Here is a 24,386-nt window from a genome sequence, read left to right as displayed (position 1 = left end):
CCACAGGGAAGCGCGGGGGCGGGGCTTCGGGTGGTCGCCTGGGTTACCGGGAGGCGGAGCCGCGGCGGCCGTGGCCCGGATGTCCGGCGCTGCTGCCGGCGCGGCTGGTCCTGGAGCTCCTTCGGGGAGACCTGCGAGCGGCCCATGGGTGAGTGTCGTCGCTGAGGTCCCGGGAAGCGTTCGTCTCAGTCCCCGCGCAGGCGACTTGGGCTCTGCCCCGCGGGCGGCCTCGGGATGGCGGCGCATCCTCGCCCCTCCCTCGCCCCGCGTGTGGCGGGCCCTGGACGTCCCCCGGGGTCGGGGCGGTCCCGGCGGCTCTCGGGCTGCGGCGGAGGCGCGCGGTCGAGGGGAGGCGGGCTGCGTGCCGGGACCAAGGCCAGGCCGGTGCTGTTCGGGAGGTCGCTTCAGCCCCTTTGTTTTGGCCTCTTGGTTTAGCATTGGTGAGGGTTGACTTGAGAATTTAAAGTGCCAACAAACAGGAAAGGAAGCGGAAGCTAATTGCCTGCAGGACTCTTGCCCGCTGCAGCATCGGACCTTAAGTTTAAAGGCCCTTCACCAAGGGACAAGACCGTTGCAAAAAAAAAAAGGGGGGGGGGAATCTTAAAATTTTAACCACCCTCCGATAAACGGAAATGGGAGGGGAAATTGAACGGACCCGGCGAGTGGCCTGTGCTGAGCCGTTTGGTCTGTGATGAGCTGTTGTTTTTAGTTTACCGTGGTGGTTTTCAGGCCTTGGGCTTTAAGAACTTTAGATTATTCACATTCAGGTGTATCTATTCAACATCCACTAAATGCAAAATCCATGTGAAAGAAGCCTCCAATTGTTCAGCTTCTGTCTTCTCAAAAACTCTGAAAATTCATTCTTGTCTGTTAGTGGTTTAGGACATAGGTGATTACAATTGATTAAAAATTAAGTGCCAATTAAGGTAAAGAAGACCATGGGTAAGAAGTCAGAAATGTGGTAAAAGTGAAAATGTTAAACCTGAGACCTTGTAGTCGGTGCTATTTCTGTTCTCAGCAGCACAAGGAGAAAGAAATCAAAAGCCTGCTTGAATTTGAAAGGAGAAAGGGCATTGTGGACCAAGCGGTCTCTAGTGTGAGTTCATGAAGAATTTGGGAAATTATTCAAGAATAGTGAAACAAAAGAAAAGTTCCTCTCTACTCGCAGGGTCTTCCAGCTGGACTGAAAAATTAAATTTACATGAGACAGATTAACAGGAAGAAAAAAAAAACCTGCCAAGTTTTATTATGTGTGCATGAAGGCCCAAGTATGGTTTTGAGACCTTAAGAACTGACCAAAGCAGGCAATTCTATAATGCATTGTTGACAGAGAGGCAATTAAATTAGGAATTTACAAGAAAAGGAAAACAGGTGTTTGGAATAAGGTAATAGCTTAGTGAAAAAGTAACAGGGTTTTGTTTTTTTTTTCTGCAGCTTTTTTGACTTTAAAGCATTAACACTGGTAATAAGGATGTCTTTTTATGTCTTAGTATAGGGAGGATATTTTTCACATGGGAGATTTGTTCTCTGCTTTCAGGGGGACAAAGGAGGGCTGAGTGTCCTTGCCCCTCTTGTTTCTTAAGTAACTTTTACTTAAAATGATCAGTATGCCAAAGTGGGACGTTTTGAGAGCCTGCCCTCGGCCCCCACAATAGTCATAAAATGCATAATTTTCTAAATTAAATCACATTTGACCACAGTTGTTTTGGATTTATTCTCCTCTAGGCTGTAGGTTCTTTGAGGGCAGAGACTCTTGTTTGTTGCTCTGTGGATCTTTAGAAATCCCTAGCCATGGAATCTGATACTTAATGATGCACATTTATTGAACGAATGAAGGAAATCAGATGTCTCTGATGAAAAAAAAGAACTCCTTTAATAACTTCTCTAGGCCCTTATTTTTTTTTTTTTTTGTAAAGAAGAACTTTATATTTTGCACAAGCCTTGAGAGCAGGGGGTTGATTCTAAGGTAGTTGTTCCCAGATATTGGTCAGATGCCTAGGGACAGCCTTGATGAAATTTTCACCTGTCCTCAACAAAAATGACAAAATGTAGGACGGTAGAGTAAGCTTTTTGTAAAGGTGAATTTATTCACCTTAAATACATTTACCTCCTATTTTGAAATTATATCTTTTCTGCTTTTCTGGTATTAAAATGTGTTCTATTATGAACGAAGGTGATACTCTGTGTCTCTGTGTTTGTGTGCACACTTAATGTTCTGACTGGGCAAAATCAGAGGTGGTGATCCTCTATTAGTTTTCTAAATAAAAAAATGAAAATGCGAAAATCTAGACTAATCGAGAGGGACCAGCTGCTGGAGCCATTGGAGACATAACAGGTTAAGCTTTGAATTCTGGGGGGTAGATGCCACTCTGCTGGTTGAGGGGTCTTAATCATTAGGAATAGCATTAACCACGAGGTTGCAGTATAACTTTCTGCAGTGTCACAGCGTAAAAGGAGAAATTTAAGTTTAAAAATAATTGCATCTTTAAAATTAAAAAGACTTTTGTCTAATATGTATCACTTCTAATTGAACTGTGATGAGATACTTATGCCAAGTTCTTCAGCTGTTAATATATTATTTTTTATAATCACAAAAGATGTTACTTTACTGGCATTTGTTTTTAAAAAGCTGTCGATATTCAACCAGCATGCCTTGGACTTTACTGTGGGAAGACCCTATTATTTAAAAATGGCTCAACTGAAATATATGGAGAATGTGGGGTAAGTCTTAATTTTAACATTTGAATGTTATTTCATTGCTAAATTCTTTGCTTTTGAAGTATTTTCAAGTGTAAAATATCTTTTTTCTTCAATATCCTCATTAATTTATAAAAATGAGGCATTAATAAAATTCTTGTCATATTGATTGTCTATAATACATCTTAACAGTCACAGTTAAGTATTTTTAAAAACATTTTATAATTTTATAGTAATCTTTAATTACTTATTAAGGCTATAGTGCAGTGTCTTGGGCAGTAAGTTAACATTAAAACTCCAGAACTTTTCTCTGCAATTATTTTTATATAGCATTACTAAGTTTATGATTTAATATTAGTCAACTATTTTAATAACTTAGCAAAAGGAATCTTTTAAAAGAGTGTTATACAGATGCACCAAATACAATGTAGATTTCTTTTACGTGTGCACTTTTTTATTTCTACAAGATGCATATACATATATATATGTGTGTGTGTGTGTTTAAACTGAAATGAAATGTCTATAGAATAACTCTGGGATATTAATATTCTAAAATAATATCTGTACATAAAATACTGTTTTTATATTGTAGGTATGTCCGAGAGGACAGAGAACAAATGCACAGAAATATTGTCAGCCTTGCACAGAGTCTCCAGAACTTTATGATTGGCTGTATCTTGGATTTATGGCTATGCTTCCTCTTGTTTTACATTGGTTCTTCATTGAATGGTACTCGGGGAAAAAGAGGTTAGCACTTTCTGTGAATGTATCTGCATGGACTGATGTTAGAATAATGATAATTTAGAAGATCTTATTAAATAATTTTGCAGTGAACCTGTTTTTGCTTTATATTCTGATTACTTCTGACTGTGGCAAGAGAACTTAAATGATAAGGCATGCCTCAGTAATTATAAAGGGAAGTGTCCTTTGTTTTACTCTAAATGATCTTGAAGGAATTTTCATTTCTCAATTGCAGTCTTTATGGGTTTTCTACAAAGAATTGATTATGATTACAAACTGTATATTGTAGAACAAATTCTTTGTGATTTGATTTAATACTAGTAATGTATAATGAAGTTAAAATGACATAGCTGCAACCTAATTATGAAAACTGATACTAAACATTAAGTCAGCATGCATTTATTGAGCTCTGTTTTATGTTTAGAAGATCAGGGGAGGAGGTAAACAAATAACTGATGTGGTTTATAGTCATAATCTTATAGAGAAGACAAGTGTATGTACAACTAATTATATAAATCAGTTTTTAAAGTGTATAAGTAAAAAGTATATAAAAGCTTTATGAGGGGCACCTGGGTGGCTCAGTGGGGCTAGGCATCTGACTCTTGGTTTTGTCTCAGGTCATGATCTCAGGGTCATGGGGGCCAGCCCTGCATGTAGGCTCTGTGCTCAGTGGGGGAGTCTGTTACGAGATTCTCTCTCTCTAAAATAAATCTTTAAAAAAAGCATTATGAAGGGGCAGCCCCGGTGGCGCAGTGGTTTAGCGCCGCCTGCAGCCTAGGGCGTGATCCTGGAGACCCTGGATTGAGTCCCATGTGAGGCTCTCTGCATGGTGCCTGCTTCTCCCTCTGCCTGTGTTGTGTCTCTGCCTCTCTCTCTCTGTGTGTGTGCCTCTATGAATAAAAAGGGGGGGCATTATGAAGAAAATACTCTGGAATCACAAAGAATGTAAGAGATAAATTGTGCCTGGTGGGATGTGAAAGACTTCAAAAGAACATTTTAGGGGCGGCCCTGGTGGTGGATTAGCGCCGCCTGCAGCCTGAGGTATGATCCTGGAGACCTGGGATCGAGTCCCACGTCGAGCTCCCTGCATGGAGCCTGCTTCTCCCTCTGCCTGTGTCTCTGCCTCTCTTTCTCTCTGAGTCTCTCATGAATAAATAAATAAAATCTTAAAAAAAAAAAAACATTTTAGGCAGAAGAAATAGCAGGAACAGTGGCATGGAGGTATGAAATGTGTTGCTGTATGGAAGGTGGGACTGGAAGTAGTCTGGGTTGGTCAGTATGGATGACTCATCAGAGAAGGGTAATAAACAGGAGAGTGGGAAAAGTAGATTGAGATCAGAATGTGAAAGTATGTTTGTTTGTTTATTTGAGAAAGATAGTGTGCTTGCACGTGTGAGCAGAGGGAGAGATACAAGCCGACTCCGCACTGAGTGTGGAGCTTGATGGCAGGGCATCATCCCTGAGATCATGATGTGAGCCAAAACCAAGAGTCAGTGGCCTAAAAGACTGAGCCACTCAGGTGCCTCCAGAATGTGAAGGTTCAAGGAAGTGAAAAAGTTTATACTGGGATTGAGGAGCTAAATTAGTATCTTCTCAGTATCTTTCTGCTTTAGGTCCTTTCCCTTTCACCACCTCTTCTCTGCCTCAGATGCTCTCTTCTCCTTCTGACTACAACTTTTTACCTAGCTGCTTTTTTTTTTTTCCTCCAGATTTCAGTTTAAATTATACCCATAGAAGACTTTCTTGACCCAATCTACAGTAGATCTGCCCCCCTTATTTTTTCTTTTTTTAATAGCATTCTTCATTTTATTGGTTTTGTTTTGCATTTAGCATTCAATACAGTTTATGGTTAAGTTTATTACCTCCCATTTCCCGATTAGAAGTCTGTGAGGGCAGTGTCCATCTCTGTTTTCCATGGAATCTCCAGAAACCACAGCAGCTGGCACATAACAGGTGCTCATTTAGTATTTGCTGAATGAATGATTTATTGGTGAAGGTTTTTGTTTAGAGAAGTAGCATCACTGGCTGTATATTTGAGGAAAATGACTTCTGTAGATGGTAGATTAGAGGTGAGGCATATTAGAAGACTTTCCAAGAAGTAGGGATGGCTCGACTCCAGTAGTGTGGATGGTAGTGGAAAGGATAGGCCAATGGAAATAGAATTAGTAGTTTTCTGGATCCCACCTAATAAATCCAGGCTGATTATTTATCTTGGAAAAGCATTTGTTCTTTTTCAATTTGAACCGTGAATAGGTTTTTTAAAAAGTAGCTCTCATCTTTTAATTTCTGTTTAGAACAATGAGAGATGGAGGCAAGAAAGGAGATGCGAGAAATTGAAAGCTAAAGTGGAATAATTGCTCAACTAGTTGGTTGGAACTTATCAGCCATAAGCAGGGAAGAGATGGGGGTATAGAGATGTAACTTATGAAATGCATTTGAATTAAAACATCAGGTATGTTTTGAGGGAGAGTCTTGGAGCAAAGCGTGGGGTTTGGTTTGAGGATAGAGCCGAGGAATGATTAGTGCTCAGGCAGGAAAAGCAAGTGGGTTTAAAAAGAAGGAGTTTGCATAATTTAGGTATGCTTTGCCTAGGAAATTGGCAGCCAAGTACATAAGAGCCATCATTTGCATTTTCCTGAGATGTTGCCCTTGTAACCAAGGAAGTAGAGGCCTACTTGTCTCAGGCTAGACCAGAGTTTCTCAACCTTTTATTCACTGTCCCTTCCTTAAATAAGGAGCCTTTTTAGATACTCTTTTTTCCTAATTCCACCTACCCCAATGAAATTTTAATGTCGGGATCCCTGGGTGGCGCAGCGGTTTGGCACCTGCCTTTGGCCCGGGGCGCGATCCTGGAGACCCGGGATCGAATCCCACGTCGGGCTCCCGGTGCATGGAGCCTGCTTCTCCCTCTGCCTGTGTCTCTGCCTCTCTGTCTCTCTCTGTGTGACTATCATGAATAAATAAATAAAATCTTTAAAAAAAAAAAAAGAAATTTTAATGCCATAAATGTTTATCTGTTTATGTTGTATATGCATCTATGTGCTATATATATTTGTGTGCATGCTATATATATATATTATATACATATATATATATAACAAATATAAGATTATTTTATCCCCAAGAGCCAATTCTTTCCCTCTTAGGAGTGCAGTCACCCATTGAGAATGCATGGGCCAGACTCTCAGAAGAACTTTCCTTTCTGGTACTTTTGCTTTCCCCAGAGTTGAGTATTAAATTTGTTTTTTTTTTTTTTTTTTAAAGATCAAGGCAAAGATAATCAAAATCTCGTAATTTTATGCAGTATAGTGAGAAGCTGTGCTTCTTATGTGATTTGTTCTTATGTAATTCATAACTTTTAAGATGTATTCATTCAGGAATCATTAAAGATGTTTGCAATGTGCCAGATGCTGTACTGGGTTGCAAGATTCAGAGATGCCTGAAATGTGGATGCTCACAGTACAGTGGTTGAGATGACAAGCCATCACAATATTTATGAGGTTCTGTAATAGAGGTTTTTGGAGCATTTTAAGACTGGCATGAAGAGGAAAGAAATTAATTTTGCCTTCTCAAAATAGGGTGGTGTCACAGAAGAAAAAACTGACTTAAGGCTGGACTTGAAGAGTGAGTAGATTTTGATAGGAATTGAAGAAAGAGCAGGAAAAAGATGTGTAAAAGTAATGGAGGCCAAAAAGCACACAGTATATTCAAATGAGAGCTGAGTGTCATATGAGAAATAAGGACTAATGAGACCAGGATATAAAGAGATTTGGGGCTACAGGAATCTTAGGAAATATTCATTAGACCTGGGGATAGCCCCAGAGCTGTTCTTAAAGGATACACAGCTTGCCAGATAGGTAAGTGAAGCATGCCCACATGTGTGGAGCCTTGGGGAGAAAAGGAAGGTAGCATGGGCAGGAGATGTAGAAAATAATGCTGGTAAAGAGTATTTTTCCTGAAAGACAGGTGGGACTCATTGAATAGTCTAATAAGGGGAGATTTAGGATCTGATTTTGTTTTGTAAAGATTATGTGGTTGGCTGTAGACAGACTGAAAGGGGGCATGATGAGAAGAGACGAGTAAGGTTATAAAAGTAATAGCAAGAAATGAGGAGGTTGGGATATTGCTTCGAAAAATAAGAATCCTATAAGGAAGCAAAATACTAGATTATATTATCTGAAATTGTAAATGTTTCTTTACATATTCACTGTTTCCAACTGTGTAAAATCATGCAGGAGTTTTTCCAATAATATGGGCTAATTAGGAGTTCCAAGTGACCCTCCTGCAAGAAATAACTGAAGTTTGGAAAAGATAATACTACTTAAGACATTGCTGGTCTCACTGGAGACGGGATATCTCCAAGAATTCTCTTTTTTTAGAAAACAAACCAACCCACCCTAAGCTGTGGCCAGAGTGACAGAGCAGACAGCAGGAATGGACTGTTGCCTGCAGTTAATTGCTGCCAGCAGCAGGTACTGAATCTGAGGGAGCCAGTGTGAAGCCTGGACTCTCAAGAGGCTGAAGCCCAAGATGGTAGTGGGTAGCAGATCATCTTTGCAGCTTCTCCATTCTCAGTTTAGGCCCATAAAACTCTTACTCATCAGTATTTATTAATGACTTTATACTCCATGATAACCAAATAAAATCACTATGAGAGTGGGTAGACAAACAATATAGTTATGCTTCCGAAGGACTGCAGAGAATGGACTTTCAGCTATACACTATAAAACTGCTGCTTGTATAGTGCTTAAAGAAATGAAGGATGTAGTCCCAAAGATCTCCAAGAGTCAACAAGAAATTATTGGGAATGAACAAACAGATTGGTTTAAAAAAACAAAAAGAACTTCTAGAAATGAAATTTTTAAAATGGTAGGTCAGCAGATTAAACAGTTGAAGGCAGAATTAGTGCATTAGGAGATACATGTATCTGAAGAAATAATGCAATGCTGAGAGAAAAGGAGGTAGAAAACAGGAAATACATTAAGAGAAATGAAGCATAGGATAAGAAACTAATATGTGTCTGTAATACCTGCTGGGAATCAAGTTAGGTTCAATTAAACATTATCTAGAGACTACCATAGGTCATAACAGGCACTAGTTTACCTAGAAGGAACACAGCTTGCCTACAAGGAAGCAGTTGAACTCAGCTGCAGGAAGATAAAATGCACACTTGAGTGGGTGTGGGAGTCCAAGCTTAAGGTCTTCTGCCCTGAAGGAGCCAGTGTTTCTGTAACCTTTCCACGTAAGTATAGCTGCCAGAGTCCTGCAAGGGACATGCCAGTTATAAGAATTGCTGAACTCAAACCAGACCGTGGTGTCCCCATCAGATATTTATTGCTTATTTATAGTTCTCCTCAGTCCAGATACAGTTGGCCAATCAAGGAATTGTTCATATCCTAAGTAGTGTTGCCTGGCAATAAAGTTGACATTTTACCCTTCTTTGGCTTCCAGAGAAACTGAGCTAGAGTTAACTGAAAGAGTCTTGTGTAAGAATGAAAAGTTTTATTAAATTTGTGCATAGTTTCTAATAAGAGTCTTCAGAAAAAATAGAGAAAATGAAGGAGAAAAAACATTTAAAGATATATTTGGATTTTACAGAAATGGTGAAAAATAGATTTGCAGAACTGCTTCTGGGGAAGCAAAACACATTCCAAGCAGAATAAAGAAGAAGAAATTCATACCTATTCACATTATAATTAAACTGCAAAACACCAAAAATGGATAAACAATGGAATGGGCACAGAGAATATTATACAGCAGTGAAAATGACAACTTTAGGTATAAACAATACCATGGATAAATCTTGGAAATGTAATTTTGAATGGAAAAAAGATGTGTATCACTTTATAGTGTTTAAAAATAAGCAAAACTTGGGGTGCCTGGGTGGCTCTGTCACTTAAGCATCCAACTCTTGATTTTGGCTTAGGTCATGATCTCAGGGTGGTGAGATCAAGCCCCAAGTCAGGCTCCATGCTCAGTGGGGAGTGTGCTTAAGATTCTCTTTGCTCCTCTGCTCACGTGTGCTCTTTCTCTCTCTCTCTCTCAAATAAATAAATTTTTTAAAATAAGCAAAACTAGACATTAGATTATTTTGAAGCATAATCTAATTGGAATAAAAACTTCAGAAAAAGTGATAAAGAGAATTTAATATAATGGTTACCTCTTGGGGAAGAGCCAGGATTAGGGAATGAGGAAGGAACAGAGGTAAATACAGGTTGCTAATGTTCTAGTTATTGAGTTAGATGATGAACTTATAATTTTTATTTTACTTGATAACTAATCTGTATTAATATAGTTTTTTCTGTGCTTTTTATATTTAAGATAATGATGCATAGGTAACTAAGACATTCTAAACAGTTTGGCAAGTCACTTGAGATAAAGGAACATTTTATTTTATTTTATTTATTTATTTTTTTAAAGAAAGATGCAGAGTGTTTATTTTTTTTTAATTTTTATTTATTTATGATAGTCACACAGAGAGAGAGAGGCAAAGACACAGGCAGAGGGAGAAGCAGGCTCCATGCACCGGGAGCCGGACGTGGGATTCGATCCCAGGTCTCCAGGATGGCGCCCTGGGCCAAAGGCAGGCGCTAAAGTGCTGCGCCACTCAGGGATCCCGATAAAGGAACATTTTAATTTCTGCTCTTTACATTTAGAAAATACTGGCACAGTGTTATCTGGGATGAGAATCCCTTTTTTAGGATGGAGGGTTAAACTCTTCTCAAGTGGTTTTCATGTTTGACTTTTCTGACCTATTTAGAAGATATTTTAGTTTCAGGATTTATCAGTTAAACATTCCTTTTAGAATCTGTATTTGGAACATACAGGTTTTCTTAAAGCCATCTAAATAGTGAAAATTTTCTGGTAATTGTGCTACTTTTGTTTTACTAGTTCCAGTGCACTTTTCCAGCACATCACTGCATTATTTGAATGCAGTATGGCGGCTATTATCACCTTACTTGTGAGTGATCCAGTTGGTGTTCTGTATATCCGTTCATGTCGAGTACTAATGCTTTCTGATTGGTATACGATGCTTTACAATCCAAGTCCCGACTATGTTACCACAGTGCACTGTACTCATGAAGCTGTCTACCCACTGTAAGTATTTATATAGACTGAAGATCATTTAAAAAATTATAATATAATTTATTCATTTCAACAGATTATTGAAAATGGCTTCTAGGCACTGGGGGAGATAGAAATGATTTTCTTCTCTTTAGGGAAGAGAATAGAAATGCATCAAATGCATCTTAGTATAATACAAGTGAAAGTACTTTTGTGTTGGTGTTGAAGTGTGTATAAGCATTTCTAAAATAAGCAATATCTGTTTTCTTTAAAAGAGAGTTTTAAGGAAAACCTTTATGATATGCAACAGAGAAGCAATATCTGACATAGATGAAAGAGTGTGGGCTTTGGAGCTAAAAACAGGCTTGAGTTTGAATCCGGAGCCACTGTGGTGATTTGATCATGTTAAGAGCTTGTAACCTCTGTTTTCCCATTGGTAAAAATGGAAATAATGGTACCTCATAAGGTGATTTTGAGGATTAAATAAGTCTGCACATATCAGACACCATGTGCAGTGCCTTACATACAAGATAGTAGCTTGGCATTATTATTAGAGTTAATGTTTTTTTTTTTGTTTTTTTCCAAAGCAAATGTTTATAATTTTCATGAGAATATTTTGTTTTAAAAATATTAAATCCATAAGACTAATACTGTGCCAGAGTACTTCATTTTTAGAATTTCTCTTCATGTTCATTTTGATGTTTTTCTTGGAAAGGTGTAATATGAGAGTTTCCCATAGTTGTAGCAAGTTACCATTACATAATATGCTCAAGAAAATAGTCCTTTTTCTGCAGGTTCTTAAGAGTACTAAGTGGGAAAAACACCTGCAATGTAAAAAGTTCCAGATACAGAGATATGAACATCTTTCCACCTGCCTACTATTAAGCCCTGTAAATTACTTATTTCCTGTATATATGCTCTCTCTAGATATACATATAATTTACATATAATACTGTATATAAAAGACCAGTAAAGTGTTCTCATTTGGTTTCAGAGTTTCAATTATTCTCATCTCGTATATTATCCAGGGGACTGCCAACTTAACCTTGTTCTATTTAAAGAACTGAATAAGGGAATCAGATATTATATATAACCATCTTATTTAAGACAAAATCAGACTTATTTATTGCTGGTCACATAGATAGTGTTTTTTATACTATCTATAAAGCATATAGTAGGAGAGTCAGCAAATTCTAAGAACAGATGGCAAATAGGTGCCCTCGACCCTCATTCTGTGGCCATACAGCCATATCCTCATACAACTTCATTGATCAGAATTTGAATTAAGTAGATATTTTTTTTCCTCAGTAGCTTTACCAACAGTCACTGTGCAGTGGCCTGTCTGCTTTATTAATCATACAAATTAATATTGGTTTTATACATATTATTTACTTTACATAGCCATTTCATTGTAACTATGTGGCTAGACTGGGGCTAAACTTTTCAGAAAGCAGCAGGACTACCCAGAATGCCTGGCTGGCTTAGTTGGAAGATCTCAGGATTGAGATCTTGGGGTTGTGAGTTCAAGCCCCAGGTTGGGCATAGAGATTACTAAAAACAAACAAACAAAAAAACAAAACTTAAAAAAAGCTGCAGGACTACCAAAAGTTACAGAAATTTTTTTCTTTTGTGGGTCAACAGAAAGTAATGGCACAAAATTACCAGGAGCCTTTGGAACACTATTACATTGATTATTTTCTCCATTGATATATAGCCTTGTTCCTTACAGACTGAAAAATACCGGGATACTTTACCGATAATTGTAGTTTTTGAGGGGAACTTAGTTAGATGAGACATGGAACAGCATGCAAATTTCTATTAGAAACTTATTATAAAAAATGTTTACATTACTAGAACTTTGAGTTAGTAGGTTGACTTAATATACGTTTTAAACCTTTTTTAGCATCTCTGATTTTAAATTGATCAGTAATATTTTAAAACATAATTTCAATGTTATGATTCCTTGACTTATTTTACAGGTACACTATTGTATTTATCTATTATGCATTCTGCTTGGTATTGATGATGCTACTCCGACCCCTCCTGGTAAAGAAGATTGCCTGTGGGTTAGGAAAGTCTGATCGATTTAAAAGTATTTATGCTGCACTTTACTTCTTCCCAATTTTAACTGTGCTTCAGGCAGTTGGTGGAGGCCTTTTATGTAAGTTTGATGGGTCAAGTCAATGAAATGTATTTGTATATGTGATAAACAGTATATTCTCTATAACTTTGGATCTTTCTTTAAATTGTTTTTTTAATCCTTGAAAATATTTTTGCTAAAACATAATCAGTCTTACAAAAACAATAAAAAATGTGCTTCTTGGGATGGAATAGTCTCAAGTTAGTCAAAGCTGATTTCTATTTAGAGAATAATTTGTATCTGAAGCTTATAAACTAAGTAGGAATATTTAAAAAACCTGAGTATGAATTAAAAAGCAAGAACTTGTTTTTGCATGTAACATATGGAAGTTACTGTTGATATGTACTAAAATTTATTAAGTTATGTCCTCAATTTTTGAGTGCCTTTATTAAAGCCATTTAGATACAGTAAAAGAATCCTCAGTATATTCTTTATTTCAATGTAGCCATTCATTTATTCAACTGTTTAGACTGAATATGACTCAAAAGAAGAATAGGAAAAAGTTGGTGTTAAAGGCTGACATACTAGTAGGAAAGCTATGAGTAGCTGAGACGATGTAGTATAGTACTTATTTGAATATGTGACATTGAATATTGCAGGGATGTTAGATGCCATCTACGTGGAGCCTACCAAGGTACAGAGGACAAGTCTTCTGGTCTAAAGGGGCTAGGCAAGACTGGCATCATTTTGTAGCTTGATAATGAATTTGGCTCTAGAGGAGGATGGCACTGTGAAGGTGAGGCCAAGGGAAGAGGAAATTGGAGACTAGTCAGAAGTCTGTTATCCCTTATATTCTAGTTTACAGATGTATTGTTTCAGTTGGCCTGCATAGTACTTGAAAATGTATAGCTCCTTCTAGCTCCTACCATTTCCTGTTGTCTTAGATTTGGTCCACTTCTATTATTTACCTGCCTGGCTGGCCTCTGTGGGTATGTGAGGTTGCTATTCTTGTTCTAGGGAATAGAGACCCACCCTTTAAGGATTTTAGGCAGAAGACTGGCATGCATTTTAGAAAGAAAATTCATAGCAGTGTAGAAGATGGATTGGCAGGGGAAGAGGACCTGGAGGATCAGTTAAGAGGTTATTGCAGCTAGCCAAGTCTGGCTGGCCTAAAGCAGAGAAGCACTGGGAATGGAGAGTATTTTGAAGATCAGTTAACTAGGTAACTGACTAAACATAGGGGTGAGGGAATAGGAGAATAGAGTAGCTTTCTGACTTAGTAACTACTGAATAGGCAACAGAAGCAAATATTTAAAAAAGCAAATAAAATAGGTTGATGAGAAGTTATTAGGAAGAGGTCTGTGACAAGTTCTACCTGCTTGGAATTTGGAAACCAGTTTGTAAGTGTGATCTGCATCTGAACCACTAGGGGAATGAAAATGCAGATTCTCAGGCTTTATCCCCTAGGCCTAGTTGCTCAAAATCTCAAATTTTAAAACCTTGTAACAGCCATGCCTGAGTGCAAGACCTAAATGCTTCCATGAACCCAAGACCACCCTCTACTCCCCACAAGTTTGGGCCTTATTAGAAACTTCTTTCTCTTTTTAACTTAGATGGCTTTTTACTACTCAGTCTTAGATTTGTAGCATTAGCAACATTAACTATAAATTAAATAGGATTTTTTTTGTGTGTGTGGTTGGTTCAGGACCTAATTACGGTCTATGAAATAAAAGGTTTTAAATGTCAAACAAGGCATTTAGTTATTTACTTAGTAAGTTGGAATTGAGCCTGTATAGATAGAGTTTCTACATTCTGAATTAACATTTGAAATTGTTCCAAATGGGTTCCACTGCAATGTAGAATGATTAGTGGTTTCATAAATTGAAGTTGTTTTAAAATAATTATATGAAAAGTAATTCAAGATTTTATTCTCAATGTGTTTGTTTGCTTTAGTGTGCTATAAATTGAAAACATTTTAAGAGAAAGTATTTTATAAGAAAAAATTTTGTTTGAAGTAGAAAAATCTAGAATTTTCTTTATTTATTCATGAGAGATACAGAGAGGCAGAGATACAGGCAGAGGGAGAAGCAGGCTCCATGCAGGGAGCCTGATGTGGGACTCGATCCCAGTACTCCGGGATCACACCCTGAGCTGAAGACAGATGCTCAACCACTGAGCCACCCAGGCATCCCAAAATATCTAGAATTTTGACATAAAGAACACTGAATGATCCATTTATCCCTTGAGGTTACTGATATAGCAGCTTTTCTAAAGAGTAATTAAAACCATATAGCTTTTTTCAACCAACATCCCCCATTTGGACCACAAAACAAAATTATTTGCATAATTACTTTCTCAATCCCCCCAAGTTTGGTACATACTAGTATTGTAGATGCGTAGACAGAAACTAATCATTACATTCAATGGATGCCTTAAGGTAGGGGTCTTCAAAACTGGGCCAAGGATAGTTTTACATTTTTTAAACAGTAGAAAGAAATAAGGGGATCTTATCCAGGATAGTTTCAACATTCCTCTGCACTTTTCTTATTCCCACACTGAGTTGTGTTGCCCTTATCAAAAGGGCTATTTTTATCTGAAGTGTGGGTTTCTTACAGAGTCTGAGTTGACCATTATCTTTTTATTTTGGTTAAAAAAAAAAATTGAGAGAGGGGTGCTCTGAGAGAGAGTAGTAATTCTTAATGTGTGAAAATTATATGAAATTTGGAATTTATTGCTCCTAGAGTTTTATTGGAACATAGCCACACCCATTCATTTGTGTATTGTCTGGCTGTTTCCCACTGCAATGGGACTTGGGTTATTGAGACAGACTGTATGGCCCACAAAGCCAAAAATATTTACTATCTGGTCCTTTACAGAAAGTTTCTTGACCCCTGCCTTAGGGCATTAGGGCTTAAGTCTCACATAGGACTGGTTGAGAAAGTTTTCAACTATTGAGAGAATTTTAAAAACTGTCTGAATTATTTTGATGGTTTATTCAGAAAATTTAATTTTCAGTATAATACCGATTTATTTTTCAGATTATGCCTTCCCATACATTATATTAGTATTATCTTTGGTTACTCTGGCTGTGTACATGTCGGCTTCTGAAATAGAGGTAGGAAATCTTTTTTCCTTTGTTAACGGTGTGTGTTTGTTTTTAATAAATTTAGCAATTGAATAGGAGAATCTATGATATGATATGGTACGACTGATTGTTTTAGTAATCCTTAGCTAATTGATGGCACTCAGTAGCTTTTAGCATGTTAGTTAAGTTTATAAAATGTTGTATTTGCTAGGGAAATTAGTGCAGTAGCAGGCTTAAGTACCTAGTATGTTGGAGAAAAAAACAATATTTTCACATAATTTATTCACATAGAAAATGTTTAATTATTGAAATGTCGAACGTTACTATTTTGAAGGAAACATGAACCGCTTTATGGTATATAGAACTAATTTTACACTTTATTTTACAATGGCAACACTGACAGTCATCAGTAGTTAAATACATTTTATACCCTTCTATATTTTGTTCCCAATTTTATTTTCTTGATTATGGATGTTTACTTTTGCATTCTAATATTTCGGTGACTTGGAAATAATATTATAGTCATACTAGTTTTGATACTGTTCCTGTTTCAAGATCTCCATTTTGTCCATCTTAGTATTTTATTGAAGGCCACTGTTAGAAAGAACTCTGAGTTATACCTTTAACTTGAAAGGAATAAAAATGTTGCTTGCTAATCTAGGCACAGTCTTCAGCTGCATACTGCAGTTGATAAGACGTGTGCTTTCTCATTCTTTCATAAAAAAGTTCAGCCCAAAGAAGGAAGTTGTCACCTATTTTGGAGTCATTGCTGTTGCTCCTTTTTCTCTTGCATTAGTGAAAGAGTGAAAGGGAATGACTTTCAGGTAGAATAGTAGTAGAGGAACCAAGCAGAAATGTTTTTGTGGTGACTCAGATCTTTTCATTTGTATACTATCTCCATTTCTCCTGTGTAATCTTTAGTCAACAATACAATATGTTCAAAGAAGATAAGCAGATTCATTTTGTCACCTTTGTCCATTCTAAGGAAAAACTTGAGGGAGGGAATGATTGGATGTTTCAATAAAATGAAGTTCTTGAATTTTTATTACCTATAACTACTATGGATAGTTAAATTAGCCTGAAACTTAGATCTTTGCTCCAGGAATCTCTTCCATATGAAATGTACTTCAATTAGCACTCTATAAAGAATCAGAATAGGGACTTGAATCAGGAAATTTAGTTCTGGTGAGTTGATGAGTCATTTAATAAGAGAGAGTTAGTAACCTCCTGCAAATTACATTTTAGTGTGTTTATTAGTGCCTTTATTTTTATTTTTTTTTAAAAGATTTTATTTATTCATTCATGAGAGACAGAGACACAGGTAGAGGGAGAAGCAGGCTCCACACAGGGAGCCCGATGTGGGACTCGACCCCGGGACTCCAGAACCATGCCCTGGGCTGAAGGCAGGCGCTAAACCGCTGAGCCACCCAGGGATTCCCTGTTAGCACCTTTAGATACTACTTTTGTAATAACTTGAAGTCTCCTATTTCTACATATTACAGAGCTGTTTAAAAATTAAAAGGAAATGTCATTTCTGCTCCCTTCAAATTATTCAGGCAGCAGACCCCAAGGATACTAGAAACTAAGGAAGTTGAGTTTATGTACCTCCTACTTCCCACCTATAAGACTCAACTGCAGTGGATCAGATTTAATATCTCAGAATTAAACCTGATCATAGTGTTTCCAAGGTTGAATGGTGTGGACTAGAATTTAGAGACATGGCCTCCTGTTTTGGTGCTGCCGCTGAGTGCCTATATGGTTGTTGAAAACCTCAGTTTCCTCATCTGTAAAATGTAATGAGTGATTTCTTAGTTCCTTTTTAGGTCAAACATGGTGTGATGCTGAGGTTATTGCGGGAAACAGTACATTTTATTTTCATTGAAGTATTAACCTAGAGTGTTATATTAGCTTTAGGTGTACAATATAATCATTCAACAATTCTATACATTATTCAGTGCTCATCATGATATGTGTCCTCTTAATCCCCTAATCCCCTTTATTTCACCCACCTCCCCTCTGGTAACCACCAGTTCTCTGTATTTGAGTCTTCTTTTCTTTTCTTTTCTTTTCTTTTTTTTGTTGATGATGTTGTTTTTGTCCCATTTTATCCCTTGTCTCTTAAATTCCACATGGGTGAAATCATATGGTATTTATCTTTCTCTGACTGACTTCACTTAGCATTGTACCCCTAGGTCCATACATGTTGTTGCAAATGGCAAGATCTCATCCTTTTTTATGGCTAGTATTCCATTGTTTATATGTACCACACCTTTATCCATTCATCTGTCCATGGACACTTGGGTTCCTTCCATATCTTGGCTATTTAAATAATACTTCAATAAACATGGGAGTGCATTTATCTTTTCAGATTAATTTTTTTGAGGAACCTCCATGCTGTTTTCCACCATGGCTGCACCATTTGGCATTCCCAGTGCACGAGGGTCATATTTTCCCACATCTTTGGCAACATGTGTTTCTTGTGTTCTTGATTTTAGCCACTCTGACAGACATAAGATGACATCTCATTGTGCTTTTGATTTGCATTTCCCTGGTGATTAGTGATGTTGACCATCTTTTCCTGGCCATCTCTATGTCTTTGGGACAATTGTCCAGGTCCTCTGCCCATTTTTAATCAGATTATTTCTTGCGTGTTAAGTTGTAGAAGTTATAGGATACACACCCATATTAACGTCTTATCAGATGTATCACTTGCAGATATCTTCTCTGCTTCATTAGGTTGCCTTTTTTGTTGATGGTTTCCTTCACTACGTAACAGCTTTTTATTTTGGTGTAGTCTCAGTACTTTGTTTTTGCTTCTGTTTCCCTTGCCTGAGGAGACAGATCTAGCCAATGTCCAATTACTGCCTATTTTGTTCTAGGAATTTTATGGTTTCTGGTATCACATTTAGGTCTTAGTCCATTTTGAGTTTGTTTTTGTGTCCGGGGTAAGAAAATGGTCCAGTTTTGTTCTTTCGCATGTAGGTGTGCAATTTTCACAGCACTATTTATTGAAGAGACTCTCTTTCCTCGTTTTATTTACTCTTGCCTCCCTTGTCCTAGATTAATTTACTATATATGCTTCGGTTTATCTCAGCGCTTTCTATTCTGTTCCATTGATTCATGTGTCTCTGTGCTAGTACCATACTGTTTTGATTATTACAGCTTTATAGAGTATCTTGAAATCCGGGATTGATTATTAAATCCAGCTTTGTTTTTCTTCCTCAGTATTGCTTTGGCTCTTTAGGGTTTTTTTTTTTTTTTTTGTGATTCCAAAGAAAATACTGATTATTTGTTCTAGTTCTATAAAAAATGTTGCTATTTTGATAGGGATTGCATTAAATCATGGAATTTCCATTTGTGTCACCTACAGTTTTTTTCATCAGTGTTTTATTATTTTCAGAGTACAGGTCTTTCACTTCCTTAAGTTTATTCCTAGAGGTTTTATTATTTTTGTACGATGTAAGTGGGATTTTAAAAATCTTTCTCATTCTGCTACTTTGTTATTAGTGTATAGAAATTCAACAGATTTCTGTTCATTAATTTTGTATCCTGCAACTTCATTGAATTCATTTATCAGTTTTAGTAGTTTTTTGGTGGAGTCTAGGGTTTTCTATATATAGTATCATGTTATCTGCAAATAGTAGAAGTTTTACTTCTTCCTTAGCAATTCGGATGTCTTTCCTTTTTTTTTTTTTTTTTTCATTGCTGTGGCTAGAACTTCTAATACTCTGTTGAATAAAAGTGGTAAGAGTGGTCCTCCTTGTCTTGTTCCTGATCTGAGAGGAAAAGCTTTTGGTTTTCACCATTTAGTAAGATGTTAGCTGTAGGGTTTTCATATGCGGCCCTTACTATGTTGATGTACCTTCCTTCTAGATCTACTTTGTTGAGAGGTTTTATCACAGATGGATGTGCTTTGTCAGGTGCCTTTTGTGCATCTGTTGAGATGGTGCTATGGTTTTTTTCTTTTCTCTCATCAGTGTGATTTATCATTTTGATTGATTTGCAAATATTGAACCACCATTACAACCTAGAATAAAACCCACTTGATTGTGGAGAATAATTTTTTTAGTGTATTGTTCCATTTGGTTTACCAATATTTTGTTGGGAATTTTACCTCTATGTTCATCAGAGATACTGGTCTATAGTTTTCTTTTTTTGTGGTGTCTATCTGGTTTTGGTATCAGGGTGATGCTGGCCTCACAAAATAAATTTGGAGACTTTTCTTCCTTTTCCATTTTTTTTTGAATAGTTTGAAAAGAATGGATATTCTTTATTTATTTTTAAAAGATTTTACTTTTTATTTATTCATGAGAGACACAGATTGAGAGAGAGGGGCAGAGACACAAGCAGAGGGAGAAGCAGGCTCCATGCAGGGAGCCTGACGTGGGACTCAGTCCCCGGTCTCCAGGATCATGCCCTGGGCTGAAGGCAGCGCTAAACCGCCAAGCTCCCCAGGCTGCCCAGTTCTTTAAATGTTTGGTATAATTCACCTTTGATGCCATCTGGTCTTGGACTTTATTTTGTTACAAGTGTTCTTCCTGATTCACTTTGAAGAGGCTATATGCTTCTAGGAATGTATCCATTTCTTTAAGGTTGTCCAATTTATTACCATATAGTTTTTCATAATTTCTTAAAGTCCTATTTCTGTGGTGTCCGTTATTTCTCCTCCTTTTCTAGTTTTATTTATTTGCAATCTCTTTTTTCTTGATGAGTCTAGCTAAAGCTTTATCAATGTTGTTTATCTTCAAAGAGCCAGCTCCTGATCTGTTTTTTTTTTTTTTTTTTGTCTCTATTTACTCTGCTCTCATCTTTATTATTTTGTTCCTTCTACTGGCTTTGGGCTTTTGTTCTTTTTCTGACTCCTTTAAGGGTAAGGCTAAGTTGTTTGAGTTGTTTTTTTGAGGTAGGTCTCTATTGCTATAATCTTCCCTTTTTGGGATGCTTTTGCTGCATCCCAAAGATACTGAACCGTTGTGGTTTTCATCTGTTTCATGTATTTTTTTATTTCCTTTGATGTCTTGGTTGACTCATTAATCATTTAGTAAAACATATTATTTAGCCTACATATATTTGTGTTCTTTCTAGACTTCTTGTAATTTCTAGTTTCATACCGTTGTGATTGGAAAAAAGGCATGATATAGTTTGTTGAGACTTGTTTTGGGCCCTAACATGTGATCCGTTCTGGAGAGGATCCCATGTACACTTAAAAAGAGTATGTAATCCTGTTTTTGGATGGAATGTTCTCAATATATCTTTTAGGACCATCTGGTCTGATATGTCATTCACAGCCATTGTTTCTTGTTGATTAACCTGGATAATGTATACACTGATGTAAGTGGAGTATATAAGTTCCCAACTATATGGATTACTGTCAGTCTCTTCCTGTCTGTTAATAGTTGCTTTATGTCTTTAGGTACCCTCTTTTTGGGTGCATAGGTATTTATAATTGTTCTATCCTCTTTTTGGATTGTTCCCTTTTTAATTCAGTAATATCCTTTTTGTCCCTTGGTACCTACTATCTTTGTTTTAAAGTCTGTTTTGTCAAATAATTTAAGTATTGCTAACCCAGCTTTCTTTTAACTTCTATTTGCATGTTTTTCAGTTCCTTCACTTTCAATCTTGCATGTATGTCTAGGTCTAAAGTAAGTCTAAAGCAGCACTTAGAGGTTTTTTTTTTTTCCTTTATCCACTCAGCACCCTATGTCCTTTGTAGTGTTTAGTCCATTTATACTCAGAGTAATTATTTATAGGTATGTACTTATTGCCATTCTGTTAACTTGTTTTACTATTGTTTTTGTAGTTCTCTGCCTCCTTTTCTTCCCTTGTGGTTTAATGGCTTTAGCATTACACTTGGATTCCTTTCTATTTGTGTATTACAGGTTTTGATTTGTGGTTACATATTCATTTATAACTTCTAACATGTACAGCAGTCTGTATTAAGTTATGGGTCACTTTAGTTTGAACCCATCCTAAAAGCACTAAATTTTTACCTCCCCCACCATGTTTTATGTATATGATGTCATACTTTACCTCCTTTTTGAGTCCCTTGACTGATTTTTATAGATATTGATTTTACTGCTTTTGTGCTTTAATCTCTATACTGGTTTTATATGTGACTAATCTTTTGTTATATGTTTATATTGTGACATTTTTTCATAATCTTTATTACAGAGTTTTTTCCCACTCAAATAATTCTCTTTAATGTTTTCTTGTAAGGCTGGTTTAGTGGTTATGAACTCCTTTAACTTTGTCATGGAAATCCTTTATTTCTCCTTCAATTCTGAATACAATAGACTATTCTTTTATAGGTTTTTTTTCTTTAAGTATTTTGAATATATCATGCCACTTCCTTTAGGCCTGCAGGGGTTTTTGCTGAAAAATCACCTGATAGGTTTCTGGGGTTTCCTTTATGCATAATTGCTTTCTTTTCTCTTGCTGCTTATAAAATCTCCATCACTACTTTGCCATTTTAATTTTTATGTGCCGTGGATTAATTTTATTAGGTGCTGTCAGTGCTCTTGCATCTGGAAGTCTGTTTTTTTCCTTAGATTGGGGAAGTTTCAGCTTTTATTTCTTCAAATAAATTTTCTGCCCCTTTTCTCTCTCCTCCTTCTGGGATCCCTATAATGTGAATATTATTATGCTTGATGGTGTCACTGAGTTCCCTTACCCTATTTTCATTTTTTATTATATTTTTTTGTTTGCTGTTCAGCTTGGCTGCTTTCTATTACATCAGTCTTCCAGATCACTGATCCTTTATTGATTTTTCTCTAGTGTAATTTTCATTTCAGTTATTGAGTTCCTCATCTCTGACTGGTTCTATTTTATATATTGAAGGTTTCACTGAGATCCTCTGCTTATTTACGACCATTACTTTGAGTTTATCAGGCATGTTGCTTATCTGTGTTTCATTTGGCTCTTTTGCTGTGGTTTTATCCTGTTCTTTCATTTGGGACTTATTCTTCTGTCTCCTTGTCTCTGTTAGAAAAGTCAGCTACATCTCCTGATCTTGAAGTAGTGGCCTTTTGAGGAAAAGGTGCTGTGGTGCAATGTCCTCTGTTCCCCAGAATCAGGTGCTTCATGGATGTCTCCTATGTGGGATACATGGACCCTGCTGTGGTGGCTATACTGTGTTGGCCTCAGTCCAGTCAGCTGCAATGGCCTACTTCATCTGCTCAGGGCACACCAGGCAGGATTTGGTCCCTGTTCTGTGAAGGTGCCAGTCTGGGGCCACTGAAGGCCTGTAGTTGGGCAGATTGGCAGTCAGACCAGACTCCTGCCCCTATTCTGTTGGGGCTGCAGTTACAACAGTCTCCAGGGCACTACTCTCCCTTCCCTGTTCCCTAAGAGGTTTTTGCTTTTTGGTGGGGCTAGCAGATTCTGGTCCCCAAGCTGTTGCAACTACAGTGGCAGTGAGTAGTGGGATTCTTTCTCTGCACTTTCAGTTATAAGGTTTGGCTGTTGGGATTGCAGGCACACTGGCGTATGTGATTGTCTTTCTGGGGCAAGAGCCACTTTGGAGTGGTGCCATCTCTCCTGGGGTTGTTTGCAGTGTGGGGCAGGAGCCACTTTGGAGGGACACCTGCTGAGTGAATCTGCAAGAGAACGTGGGTTGGGCATGGTGCTAGCAAGTGAGGTGGAACATGTTCTTCTGGTCCTGCAAGTAGGGGAGTGGGGAGAAACGGTTGCGCTGGCTCTTTTAGTCTTGGAGAGTTTCCTAAAGATCCCTGCCCCTCCCTTGCACATTATGAGATTAGTAAATCTCCTTCACATATACATCTGGTGCCATTCAAACTGGTATTTCTGTGCTGTATCTCTGCTGGGTTGTTATGCTGGCTCTTTATTTAAATTCCAGTTAGTTAACCTATAGTGTAATATTATTTTCAGGAGTAGAATTTAGTGGTTCATCACTTACCTATTATATGCCGGCTCTTTAATGGCAGGGACTACTGAGTTTGTTACCTTCCAGCTCTCCTGGAGCTAAGTGCCACTGATGGTAAAAATGCTTAAAGTAAGGCCCACAGTTTTCAAAGCCTGCTGTTACGGGGACTCATTCTCCTAGTGCTGGCCCCCTGGGCCTAGGGTTGCTGGTGGGGGTTCTGATCCTTTGACTTCTTTTGGTGTCCCTCCTGTGTGTGGTTAGGCTCTCCCAGGGCTTTGTTCCTAACCATGTCCCACCCTTCTTACTCTTTTTGATGTGGCCTCCTCTCTACAATTAACTGTGGAAGGTCTGCTGCCAGTCTTTGAGTCATTTTCAGAGTTGCACTGATGTGTCTGTTATCTCAGTGTGTATCCATAGACGAGGTGAGCTCAGGATCTTCCTATTCTGCCAATTTCCCAACAAATAATACATTTAAATTACAGTGCAACAAATTATCTAGCTTATTCAGCCTGATAATGTGTGTTTGTTTTCTTCCTTTAAAAAATTATACAGAACTGCTATGATCTTCTGGTGAGAAAGAAAAGACTTATTGTTCTCTTCAGCCACTGGTTACTTCATGCCTATGGAATAATATCCATTTCCAGAGTGGATAAACTCGAGCAAGATTTGCCGCTTTTGGCTTTGGTACCCACTCCAGCTCTTTTTTACTTGTTCACTGCGAAATTTACTGAGCCTTCACGGATACTCTCTGAAGGAGCCAATGGACACTGAATGTAGTAAAATGCCAAAAAACCTAAAAAGTGTTCTTAGTAAAAAAACATAAAATGCATTAATAC

General features: G+C 37.5%; 1 protein-coding gene across 3 annotated transcripts; it reads left to right on the top strand.

Moving 5' to 3' along the window:
- The first annotated feature begins 67 nt into the window (after window positions 1-67).
- Window positions 68-24,379, top strand: JKAMP (JNK1/MAPK8 associated membrane protein). Of its 3 annotated transcripts, none has more exons than XM_055303702.1 (7): window positions 68-148; window positions 2,630-2,721; window positions 3,290-3,444; window positions 10,330-10,536; window positions 12,483-12,664; window positions 15,622-15,698; window positions 24,103-24,379. In XM_055303702.1, the coding sequence occupies exons 1-7, from the start codon at window positions 145-147 to the stop codon at window positions 24,319-24,321; spliced, it is 936 nt and encodes a 311-aa protein (XP_055159677.1). In that variant the 5' UTR covers window positions 68-144; the 3' UTR covers window positions 24,322-24,379. The 3 variants fall into 3 exon arrangements, with proteins under 3 accessions (XP_055159677.1, XP_055159678.1, XP_055159679.1); XM_055303703.1 differs by having other exon boundaries at window positions 81-148; window positions 2,648-2,721; XM_055303704.1 differs by lacking the exons at window positions 68-148; window positions 2,630-2,721 and adding an exon at window positions 6,585-6,643 and having other exon boundaries at window positions 3,309-3,444.
- The last annotated feature ends 7 nt before the right edge of the window (window positions 24,380-24,386 follow it).

Source organism: Nyctereutes procyonoides, unplaced genomic scaffold, assembly GCF_905146905.1.
Source record: "Nyctereutes procyonoides isolate TBG_1078 unplaced genomic scaffold, NYPRO_anot_genome, whole genome shotgun sequence".
NCBI lineage: Eukaryota > Metazoa > Chordata > Mammalia > Carnivora > Canidae > Nyctereutes > Nyctereutes procyonoides.
This window is presented reverse-complemented; position numbering and strand designations above follow the sequence as displayed.